Source organism: Grampus griseus (genome assembly GCF_964374135.1).
Source record: "Grampus griseus genome assembly, chromosome: 20".
NCBI lineage: Eukaryota > Metazoa > Chordata > Mammalia > Artiodactyla > Delphinidae > Grampus > Grampus griseus.
In genome coordinates, this window is record NC_139014.1 from 53,207,326 (window position 1) to 53,219,855 (window position 12,530).

General features: G+C 51.8%; 1 protein-coding gene across 1 annotated transcript; it reads right to left on the reverse strand.

Moving 5' to 3' along the window:
• Nucleotides 1–5,453: 5,453 nt before the first annotated feature.
• Nucleotides 5,454–9,656, reverse strand: ERAL1 (Era like 12S mitochondrial rRNA chaperone 1; the record flags this gene model as incomplete). Its single annotated transcript, XM_082678861.1, has 10 exons — nt 5,454–6,002; nt 6,119–6,199; nt 6,321–6,470; nt 6,612–6,860; nt 6,946–7,058; nt 7,226–7,287; nt 7,451–7,497; nt 7,899–7,976; nt 8,091–8,218; nt 9,374–9,656. The coding sequence occupies 10 exons, from the start codon at nt 9,654–9,656 to the stop codon at nt 5,880–5,882; spliced, it is 1,314 nt and encodes a 437-aa protein (XP_082534987.1). The 3' UTR covers nt 5,454–5,879.
• Nucleotides 9,657–12,530: the final 2,874 nt, after the last annotated feature.

Below are 12,530 nucleotides of genomic sequence, written 5' to 3' on the forward strand. Positions count from 1 at the left end.
AGCATTGTTGCTGGGTTGCAGTTGGCCAAGAGCAGGTGTGGAAGAGGCTTAAAAAGGGGTGAGACGGGTGGGAGTATCTGAGGAAGCAGAAGCAAGGAGGGAATCCCGACTCCATTGGGAGCTTCCCACGTACACTTTCACTGAGTCTTCCCGAGGTCAGCCCCATTTTAGAGACAAGGAGACCAAGGCTCAGAGAGATGAAGCAAGCGTTGTGGTCAGAATCACATTACTGGTAGGTGGCAAAGCTCGGGTCTGATTCCATTGCCTCTGAAACTTTCTAAGGCCCCACAGAGACACACACAAGATCAACCTCATTTCATAGCAGCTTTGTGCACAGAGCTTGGGATCTGGAGTTTAGAGAGCAGAGCTGTAGTCTTGCCTCTTTTCCTGGTTACTGTGTGACCCAGGGTCATGAGTTTCCTCCCAGAGCTTCAGTTTCTGTTATAAAATTGGCATGCAGTCATCTTTCGGAAACTGATGGACGTTGGCAAGGCCCCCAGAGAAGCCATTGCTATGACCCGCAGCACCTGAGTTCATTGCTCAAATCGTGCCCTTGCTCATGGGGCCAACAGGAATAGAGCGTGTAAGGGGATGTGTTGAGAACGTGAGTACACGCTGGTCACTGTCTGCAAGGCATCTGTTCAGTGTAAGGCTTTCTCTGAGCATCTCCCAGGATAAGGCCCATGAAGGGTGCTGGGGCCATAGAGAAGAATCCGACAAGGTGCCTGCTCATGGAGCCGCTGGGGACAGATAAGGGATCAGATGAATTCTCACAGTGTGATAAGGAGAACAGGGAAGGTCCAAGCCTAGACACAGGGGCAAGTGTCAGGGAGGGTTAGGAGAGGCTTCACAGGCCAGTCATGAGGACACCAAGCCGGGAGGAAAGGCGCTCGCCAGCGTAATCTCTGACGAAGCCCCAGGTCGCAAGCCCCAATCTACCACACGGAGAGTAAGGATTAGATCAGTTTTCCAGCCTTTCTTGCTAACACCTGTTAAGCTCCTAGAACCACAACAGCCTCTTGCTTTGAGTCCCCTGCATCTAAAGCAAAACAGGAGAGCGAGAGCTTCCCAGAACTTCTTAAAGTCCTTGGTTCCAAGATGAGTTTTGCTGCTAACTGTGCTGTGAGTGAGACATTGAAAGACCGTATTTTTCGGCCTTCTTTTATCTTTGTACAAAACTGCCGACTTCGTGAAACTTAGTAAAACAACCCAGAGAAAATTAAGAGTAATTTTACTAGCTGAGTCCAGTTTTTTTGATGTGTATCTCCGTGTGTTATAGGTCTATGCAGACATCATACATGTGTGTTGTGTATGTGTATCTGTGTGTGACTCTGTATGTCTGTGTACCTGTGGGTACCTGCTGCTGCCTTCCTATTCCTCATAGGGTCATGGGTTCCCTGATTCTCAGAGGTGGAGGGAACCCTGAGGCTTTGGATGATATATCCTCCCCTCCTCTGGGCCTCAGTTTCCTCTCTTATATAAAGGAGGGACTTGAACTTCATGATTTTGAAGGAAACTTGCAGATCTTACTGTCCTTAATTTCATCACTCAGCACATGGTTTAAGGACTTCATCCAAAGAAGGACAAAATAAGAGTCAAACGTTTAAAGCTGCAGTGGCAGGGACTGGAATCAGACTTTGGAAGGATAAGGTCCCGGACAAGCCCACCCCAGTCTCAGGAGAGCCATGAAGCTCCTAGTCTGAAGCAAAAGCTGTGAGCATATAAGCCTTCTCCCAAGGACTGGGATTGTGTCCCCCAACCCCAGGCTGGCTGCCAGGCAAGGGGCAGCGTCTCCATGTGACCTGCAGAAAGGGAGAAGTACTCCCAACCTAACTCCCCTCAGGGTTCTAAGGAGGGAGAAGGATGGAAAAGCAGCCATCCAGGAGACCGCCCTCAGCATGAAGTGTCCTCAGGTTCTACTGTGGCCCCTGCAAGCTCCTGATAAGCAAAAGGGCCCCTACCCTGATAGCCCTAAGTCTGCTAATCAGGGTCCCCAGACCACCCCGCCCAGGCTCAGGCTCTCCTTCAGCCCACACCCTGAGCGCAGGCTCCTCCACCCAGCTTGAGGCCACAGTCACAAGATCTCTGGCTGGTGGAGATATTTCTCCTCTACCTCCAGGACCCCTGAGTTCTGTCCATGCTCACCCCTGGACTTGGCCCCCAGGGTCTAAGTGGAAACCTAGCCAGCGAGTGGCATGAATTTGGCCCTAGTGCATGAAGGCTTTACTCTGGGAAAGGAGCCTGGACTATCTGTGGGGTCACAGGACAGGAAAGGGGGTCGCAGGGAGGCAGGAGTAGACAAGGATAATTCCTCACTGGGTTAGAGCACCTGGGTCTATAAAGGCTTCTCACCCACATTTCTCACTTAATTCTTACAACTTGGTAAGATACGTATTATCACCAAAGCTCAGAACAGTGGCATTTGCCCCCAGTCACACAGCAAGAGAGTGAAACAGGAAAGGAGAGAAGGAAACTGACATTGGTTCATGCACGCTGGGCTCTGATCTGGGTGTTTGACATGAGTGCTCCCATAATCCTTGTAACCACTGCTTGAGGTAGGTTGGACAGCGCCCATTTTACATTTGAGGAGACTGAAGCAGAGAGCACTTGGCCCAGAGGCACAGAGCTGGATGCAATGGAGTCGGGACTGTCACTCCAGGCCTGTTACCTCTAATCCTGGGCTTTCTCTATGGCCTCCAGCTGCTTTCAAGAGTATTTCATGAGTTCTCAGATGTTCAACAACAGGTCTCGGGACCTCCCTGGTGGCGCAGTGATTAAGAATCCGCCTGCCAATGCAGGGGATACGGGTTCGAACCCTGGTCCAGGAAGATCCCACGTGCCGCAGAGCAACTAAGCCTGTGAGCCACAACTACTGAGCCTGTGCTCTAGAATCCATGTGCCTAGAGCCCGGGCTCCGCAACAAGAGAAGCCACTGCGATGAGAAGCCCGCATACTGCAACGAAGAGTAGCCCCCACTCGCCACAACCAGAGAAAGCCCACGCACAGCAACGAAGACCCAATGCAGCCAAAAATAAATAAATTAATTAATTAATTAAAAAGAAGCAACAGGCCTCACCTGTGGCCTTCAGTGAGCCCCTGTGGGAAGCGGGTGAAGTAGGCATTAATTTGTTTAACCCCTTCTGTGGGCTAAGTGCTAAGTGCTTTACCGGCAGCTCATCACCTAGCTCTCACAGCTCTGCGAACTGGGGACTGTTATTGCTCCTGTTTACAAAGGCAAACATGGATGGTCCAAGAAAATGGCTTGCCTGAGAGAGCCACATCTTTGTCAGTCTGCCTCCCCAGGTCAAAGTCTCTCCCCTCCCCCACATCACATCAGTCATCCGACGTGAATGCCTGTTTAGTCACTGCTCTGTGGTAGGGATACAATGGTGAATAAACCAGGCCCTCGTGATTATTTGCTTAATGTGAATAATCACACAAATAAACGAGCCCATAACAGGGGGATTTAACTAGCCAGGAAAAACTTCCCTGCAGAAGAGACACTTAGAGATCTGAAGAGAGGGAATAAGAGTTAACTAGACAAGAAAGGAGGGAAGATCATCAAACAGAGTCAAGAGCATGTGTCAAGCCTCTGCAACGGCAGGAGATAAAACACCTCCAAGGAACCGAAAGAAGTTTGGGTCTCTCCCCTCACTCCCCATCCTGGCCTCATCTGCCCCTGCAGAGGGGGGTGTAACTGCTTCCCAGAATACACACCAGATGGTCTAGGAGAGGAGAAGGGGAGGGAGCAGAAAAGCAGACGTGTTCCCCAGAATGGGGGTCCAAGGAGCAGAGGCCCTGCTTTGAGGAGTCTCTACTCCAAGTCTCACCTTCCCCAGAGGCAGAGAACCTAATACTGCCGGGCTCTCACTCTGGGGGCCTTGAGCTCTGACGAACAGCCCCTACCCTTTCCTAAGCTGGCTCCCACGTGAGCTTGGGACTCAGCCAGCCACCCTCAAATGTTCCGGCAGAGGACCCCTCCCCCTAGAGGACCTTGCCCTGGCAGAGGTGGGCAAAGGGTCCGGCCTCCTTGGGTTCAGCATAAACATAGACAAGGGCCGGGGGACTGAAATTTAGGTCAGCGCTTGCCCCAAGATCCAGCTGTCAGGACCCTCCCTGCCTTATAGAGATTCAAACTAACATTCCCACCACCAAAAACAACCACCACCACCTCCCCAGGGTTCTGACTAGCAATTAAGCCCTGCAGGATGGCTGGGGTGAGGCTGTTTTTCCTTCAGCCAGGCCCAAGCCTAGCAGGCTTAGCAAGGTCCATAAAAGAGTATGTGACAGGGCTTCCCTGGTGGCGCAGTGGTTGAGAGTTCGTCTGCCGATGCAGGGGACACGGGTTCGTGACCCGGTCCGGGAGGATCCCACATGCCGCGGAGCGGCTGGGCCCGTGAGCCATGGCCGCTGAGCCTGCGCGTCCGGAGCCTGTACTCCGCAACGGGAGAGGCCACAACAGTGAGAGGCCCGCGTACTGGGGGAGGGGAAAAAAAAATTGCAAAGAGTATGTGACAAAGGGCCTAATGGAGAAGGGCCAGTGACCCTCAGTCCAAGGAGTCTAGCAGGGAAAGGGTTAAGAGGCAGGGCCTTCCAGAACCCGGGAAAGTGCCCCGCCCAAGGGGAGGGGCCAGCTGGTGGATTAAAAGGGAGAAGCTCGAGTGGAGAGGCAGGAGGGACAGGGTTTCCCTACTTCCAAAGGCCTTAGTCTGCAGTTCCAGCCCCAGGTAAGTGTTCCTCCTCTGGGTCTGTCTGCTTGTTGGTCTGACCAGAGGAAATTTTCCACTTCATTATGTGACCTCTGGCTTGTTAAACTCCCGCACTGGGTCCCTAAGGACATCTCAACAGACCCTAGCTCTGAAGGGCTCTTTGGATCAGTCCCCTTCAGGCTGCCCTTGACCACAGGATCAAGGAGATGCCGGCCAGGGAGTGGGGAGCTGTGTCCATCCCTGACCTGTCCTGCTGTGCCCCCAGTGCCTGGCTCTCTCTGCCACAGTGCTCTTCAAGCCATGCTCCCTATGCCTCCTGCAGGGCCCTGGCTGGGATATCATCATATACTGTAAGTTTGTGATGAGACACTACAGTATAGATGATGTACTAGTCCGGGTACTCCCAGCTCTGGAGGCTGATGAAGAGGCCAGGGGTTGCTGCAAGCCCACCGTTCTCACTGCTCAGCCTATCACAGCCTGCCGACCGCCAGGGCACTTGGGGGTGGCGAGGAAACCGTTACCATTACTGAGTTTAGTAATGGTAACGGTTCTCTTGCTGCACCCAGAAAACGTGCCAAGAAGATTGCTCGGGACCCTGGAGCAGCCTACCGAAGGGAGGGAGACTCCAGCTCAGACAACGGGGTAGGGGTGGAGGGAATGGGTACGTTTTCTCTTTCCTGTTTTAAAGAAATAAAGATGAGACCCAGAATGCTGCTTGTCTTTCAACTTTATTAGCATCCGAGATTGGAGAGAGGGATCAAGGACTTGAGGAGCAGGTGGGAGGCACTATCTCACTCAGGACACGTGGGTCCTTACACAGCTGCAAGGTGTACGAACTGAGGGGAGAGGGGAAAGATCTCCCTGCTAACAACTCAGAAAGAAACTCGGCCCAATGCCAGGTGGCAGAAGTGCTCCCACACCAAAGGGCCAGCTTCTAAGACCTAAGTAGCTACAGGCCCAGGCAGAGGAACCACGTGGGAACCAGGCTAAGGCAGATTCCTTCCTCCAGCAGGAGGCATGGCCGGGCAGGGGCTGTGCATGCTCGGCCAGCCACCCAGTCACTGTCCAGGCCCGGCTCCAGGCCCTGCAGGCCCCAGGTAAGGGCAGCTCTGGTCAGTGGCTCCCGCCAGCAGCCTGGGCAGGGATGCCTTGGGAAAGCTATCAGGGTGGTCACTTGAGGAGTTTCACAGACAGGCGGAGCTGAACTTCACAGAGGAAGATGTTCATGAGGTCGCGGCCCACCTCCTGTGCCACCTGGGAGATCAGGTGCCCTTTCGGACCGATCAGGATCCTCTGAGGGTGGGGTAAAAGACAGGGACGTGAGCCTGCTCTCAGAGCTCCCAAGCAGTCAGGGAAGAACCCCTGCCTAACAGAGTATTGGTCCCCCCTCCAAGCCCGGCCCTGCTTACCATGTGAGATTCTTTGGGCACCAGAAGCTTCTGCTCAATCATCAGCTTCCCGTCTGGCCCTTCCTCCCACATTACCGTCTTCTGCACAGGGAGACACCGTGACTGGTCAGGCAGGCCCCTACCCCGCCCTCTTCGGGACCCAGCTGTCTGCTCCGGGTGTGTGCCTGATGGAGAGCCCCATGACCCCTAACTGCGCCTGCACCTGCTGCACGTTGTAGGGCACCTCCTGGGGCAGGTACTCCAGGAGCTTCTCTCGGATCATGTTGGCGCAGATCTCCTCAGGCGTCTGGCTGGTGAGGACTCTACTGTGGAACTCCCAGGGCCCTGGCCGGGCCTGTGCCAGGAGGTATTGCTATGGGCACAGAGGGAGTAGGTAGGCATCTCAGTCCCAAGCAGGACTTTCCTCTCACTCTCACTTCCAAGAGGAGGAACTCTGAGGCTTGTCTTCACATGGTGGAAACCAAGGGCCAGGCTATGGTCAAGGCCAACTGACCTTTAGTGTTTTCACATCCTCCTGGCTTAGGGCTGACAACATGAAGATCTCCTGGAAGTGGGGCCAGCCAATCTGCTGAGGGTCTCCCACAGACAGTGTGTTTGGGCCCTTAGCTGCTGGGTTGGAGCAATGGTTGCCCGGCTGCGAGCGGACAGCCTGCCTCATTTTGAGCTTCTTGCCATTGACCACACCTTCAGTGAGGGCTGCTGTAAGCTCCAGGAGAACTGACTTCTGCTTCAGGCAATCAACCTGGGGGTGGGGGACGGGCAGAGGACTGTGGTCAGTGAGACGGGACCCTTTAAGTAGACCCCTTCCTCAGGTAGGTGGTGCTCACCTTGTTCATGACAAGGATGCTGGGGACTTGGGAGAACTGGGTCAAGCACTGGAGCACCTGGGGACTGAGCTGGTTCCGAGTCCACTTGTCCGAAACATCCACAAGAACCACAACTGGCAGTTGGCAGTGTAGGGAGGACAAGGTTATGACCACTCATTCCCCCTAACCCCCAAAACTTCCAGGGTATGGGATCTGGCCAACCCCCATTCCCCCCAAACTATCAGCAATGAGAGGCCATGACCATGTAAATTGGGCTTCAGTTTCCCATCCTGAGCCTAACCCAGATCAGCAGATTCCATGCTCTTCCATGGATCTTCCAACAAAGAGAGCTCCAGATGGTGCCTAAGGGACAGACATACATAGATCAGGAAGGGTCTTGGGAGTGATGCCCTCCTGAGGAGGGATGGGGTGTGATAAGGGGGTTTTCCAGCCCCTATGATGCAATCTCCCCACTCCCTCTTCAACACCTTTCCCCCCTACAACTCCCTGTTTCCCTAGATATTACCTTTTCTGTTTAGCAGGGCTGATGAGGCCAGGTGTGTCAAGTAGAATCTAAAATCAGGAAAAAGAGATGCCCAGACCCCCGACCCCAGGAGGAAAGATTATGGCTGGGTAGTGAAAGGTCACCCACCCTTGATGTCAGGAGCCTGCCCCCACTTCTTGGCCAATTTTTACCCTCCAGCCTTGCTTTAATTCTAGACAGGATCCAGGAGAAAGAGAACAACTGTGAATATCTGGAAGATTAGGAAGCAGTAAAGAGGCAGTGAGACCTTTCTGACTAGATGCCAAAGGGGGAAGGTAGAGAGAGAACTGCACAGGCCTAAAAGGAAGAGGAGCCCCCTTCCCTCAGAGCAGTGAGCCTAAGCATCATTTTCTTCAGGTCTAACAGTAAGGGAGACCCTCTTAGCTTCAACCTCTGTCCTGTTTGCTGGACATCCATTGCAAGTACCCACCACCTGGGTCTCTTTCTCTGTGATGACCCCCAGAGCTTGGCTGCGAGTGGTGTGCACCTTCTGAGAGACAGGGAACACCTGCCAGGAACAAAGAAGTCCCAAGTGAGGTCCCAGATCCCTCTAGGACAATCCACGAAGGCACAGTAAGAAGTGAGAAATGAAAGGGTCGGGGGTGTCAAGGATGCAGCATACTTTTCGGCCCAGCAGCTGGTTGGAGAGGGTTGACTTTCCTGCATTCGGGGCACCCAGGAGGACTGCTCGTAGGACTCGGGGGTTCTCAGGCATGTCGGGGCGATGGACCAAGAGGAGATCCTGCTCATCTGTGTGTGGGAATGGGAGGGGAGTGAGAGGTAGTGCAACATGGATCCCCTGTCAGGTACTTGGTCCTACGCATCCACAAAGGGAATATGGATACGAGATTCATGCATCAGGTTGAAGCCGAGACCTGGCTTTGAGATTCAGTTTGTCCATTACGTTGTTTATATGCCTTTATCAAGTTCTCTAACTGCTCTAAGCCCCTTAGTTTTCTCATATGTAAAACAGAAATGGTATTGATGACTACTTACTGTATAACCTTCTTTTGACCATTGGCAATTGTGTGAAACCACTCAGCACAATGCCTGGCACTTAATACTCAATAACCTTGTGGAATCGTATTGTGTAGTTGTGCCCAGTAAATGTATGTACATGTGTGAAAGTATCTCTATACCAGATAAAGCCAGAAATCCCTCCAGCTCTATCTTACCCTACTAAGAGTACAATGAAGGCTCTGCAAGCTTTCTCAGGCTTTCTGTAATTGCTCCTCATGACACTGCATCGTAATTACCAGTTTTTGTGTTCAGCCTTTAGTCTATGCTACTTGAAGAATAGAGGGTGCTATTTCCAGGTGTACAGTTGACCCTTGAGCAACATGGGTTTGAACTGTGTTGGTCCACTTATACGCAGGTTATTTTGTTTTTTTATTCTTCACTAAATGTGTACTATGCGATGTGCAGTTGGTTGAATCCTCAGATGGGATTCGTGGATACGGAGGAGCTGCATATACGGAGGGCTCACAATAAATTATATGAGGATTTTCGATTGCATGGGTTCTGCACTCCTAACACCTCTGCCCCGAGTTGTTCAAGGGCCAACTGTAACTCAGTGTCTTGACAAGTAGATGGGTCAAGCTTGCTCCCCATGTGAGGACAGAGAGCCACAACTCTTCCATGCCTGTGGCCCTTCAATCTCCTGCTCTTTGTGAACGTCTGTGGTTGTGACCAGATCGGTTCCCTCTGGCTCGAAAACTCTTAGAACCTAGTATCTCTTTCCTATGAGATCCTTCACTGCTCGCTTCTATCTCTCGGGGCCTCAAGATCGTTTTCTGTAATACAGAGCCAAAGACGATATCCCCAGACACTGAGGGGTTTCCCCGACACGGGATTTTCTGTGCTAAAATAGTGACAATCCCAGACAAATCTATCTGGGCCCTTTACCTCTGTGCATGGACACGGCGGGGACGCGAAAATTCAACGAGCTGTCTGGCTGAGAGAGTCCAAGGAAGCAGTCCAGGGCTGAGCTCTGGCCATTAGGGCGAGAAGCCGAGGCCAGGCGGGGACCAGAGAAGGCCGGGCCCGAGACACAGGAGACGCACCTCTGCTGACTGCCCAAGAGCAAGGGGAGCCGGGTCACCCATTCCCTCGCGGCGTCGGGACCCGGCGGCCAAACCCCTAACACTGTTCGAAGGAGCTCAGCACCTCGCCTGCCGGAGGCAGCCATCGCAACCGCAAGGCACGCCGGGAACTCCCAGGAACGCACCTATGATTGGACAGTGCTGCGGAGAGGCGAGCGAGCGGGAGAGAGCTAGATCGGCCCGAACAGAGCGGAGGAACATGGGACATTGGAGGTGGGCTGGAGTTGGAAGCGCTCTGGAGACTGCCCGAGGCTAAGGAACGGGGAAAAAGTGTATTTAGAGTTTGTGTGAGCTTGAAGATCTTTTGGATTCTCATACGCATCGTGTTTTCTTCTTCTCCTGCCAAAGTTTTGTAGAAGGCCCTTCTAGCCCTGCCTCATGAAAGACTACATCTCCCACGAGGCTAAGCGGCAAAATCGTTATCTTAGCGCCTGACCCCACTAAGCGGGAGAAACTCGCGCAACGAAGGAGGGATGGTCCGGGGCGTGGGACCGTGTACTGCTCCCCGTGAGGGTCTTTTTAATCCTTTCCAGCCTCAGGCTTGCAGGATCCCCTCCCAGTGCCCCTCTGGCTTGGCATAGCGTCGGCAGCGGCCTCCGGCAGTCTGTACCTTTACTTTATGGGAGCCTCCTGTAAGGAAGGGTCGGTGTTCCCGATGAGCAGCAGACCCGGATTTCCCTCCTGTAAGACTCGGCTACTATCTCCTCTCTGAGGCCATTCCTTTCTGGAGAAAAACCAGAGGGTCTGCAAAGGGAGAAGAAGCGGCTTAGTCACCTAGGATCTCCCGGACTGCCTTAGCGGCCTGAGGAACCTGATAGACCTTGGCCGATCTGTGGCCTTAAGCCCTCTCTTCATCCTTTGAAGCCTCAGTCAGACTTTTGGAATTGAGGGATAAATCTCGCGGGTTTGGAGGTGCTGAGGATACAACAATGAACAAAGCGGACAGAAATCTCCAGCACGGGACTTGTATCCTGGGGGCTGTGCGTGTGTGTGTGTGTGTGTGTGTGAGAGAGAGAGAGAGATACGTAAGTGACCTGTGACCTGACAGGAATAGTTTCAGTAGGATGGTCTGGGTGAAAGCCTAAATGGAGTGGGTTTAAGAGAGAATGAGGGGAAAGGAATTGAGGGCGGCCAGAATATATATACAACTCTTAACCAGAGGAGCAGAGCAAAAGAGAATGGTAACACAAGAGTGGAAGAGAGGGGTGGAGTTAAGAGACGATTTCCTTTTTCTTTTTTTTAAGATGGGAAGTTTTTGTTTGCTCATGGTAGTGACCTAGTAGAGAGGAAGAAATGGATGATATAGGACAGAGAGGGGAGAATTGTTGGAGGATGGTAAGAACCAACTGGCCAGGCTGCTGTTGTCGGAGTGGATGCTGAGTGTCCAGAGAAGCTCTTAGTGACATGGATTGACAGAGCCTTGGGCAGCCAGATGCACTGATGGTTTGCAAATGGTGTCAGGTTCCAGCTTTAAGGCTGCCTGCTCTGTTAGTAGAAGAAACAACCTTTTTGTAACATGATATTCTGGATGTCCTTTGGGCATATGGGTGTCCAAAGAAAAAGATGCTACTAAATATGAGACAGCCAACAATCAGAAAAATACAAATCTTCCTTCATGGACAGTTAGGTGAAATACCATTTCAACTGCAATTTAGGAGAAGGGAAATGTCAGGTTAAACAGTAGTTGAAGAGCTTAATTGCATAAATGCAACTATCACCCAAGGAACACATATTAAGTACTACACTGGTGGTAACAGATAACAGTGAAAGAATCCCAGGGATGACACAAAAACTTAGGGGAAATGATTCAAAGTGTCTTGTTAATTCTCTTCTTTCCCAGAGATTTTCTATCTATCAAGGGATATTGTGGGGGGAATTTTGTATTTTGTGAGGTTAGGAGAGATTAATCAAATGAATCAGACTGCCTGGGTTCATATCTCAGCTGGCCACTTATTAGCTGTGTGAGTTTGGACAAGTTATTTAAACTCTCCACGTGTCAGTTTCCTCTTCTGTAAAATGCAGATGATAATAAACATTTATCTAATATCATATGTTCATTTGAATCTAGGGTTTAGAACAATGTAGGCTCTTAATAAATGTTCCTATCTTAAGGCTGTTTTACCCCCTCAGAAACCTTGTTCCATGAATTATCCTTTCTTTTCTTTTTTTTAAAGTAAATTTATTTATTTAATTTATTTATTTTTTGGCTGCCTCGGGTCTTCGTTGCTCCGTGTGGGCCTTCTCTAGTTGCGGCGAATGAGGGCCGCTCTTCGTTGCGGTGCGTGGGCTTCTCATTGCAGTGGTTTCTCCTGTTGCGGAGCACGGGCTCTAGGCGCGTGGGCTTCAGTAGTTGTGGCACGCAGGCTCAGTAGTTGTGGCTCATGGACTATAGAGCATAGGCTCAGTAGTTGTGGCGCACAGGCTTAGTTACTCTGCGGCATGTGGGATCTTCCTGGACCAGGGCTCGAACCCATGTCCCCTGCATTGGCAGGCAGATTCTTAACCACTGCTCCACCAGGGAAGCCCCTATCCTTTCTTTTCTGTATAGACAATTTCTCTCTGTACTATATGCCTCCCATCAGTATATATATATATATTTGTTTGTTTGTTTGTTTGTTTGTTTGTTTTCGGTACGCGGGCCTCTCACTGTTGTGGCCTCTCCCGTTGTGAGGCACAGGCTCCGGATGCGCAGGCTCAGCGGCCATGGCTCACGGACCCAGCCGCTCCGTGGCATGGGGATCTTCCCGGACCGGGGCACGAACCCTCATCCCCTGCATCGGCAGCTGGACTCTCAACCACTGCGCCACTAGGGAAGCTCCAGTGTATATATTTTTTAACATCTTTATTGGAGTATAACTGCTTTACAGTGTTGTGTTAGTTTCTGCTGTATAACAAAGTGAATCAGCTATATACATACATGTATCCCCATATCCCCTCCCTCTTGCGTCTCCCGCCCACCC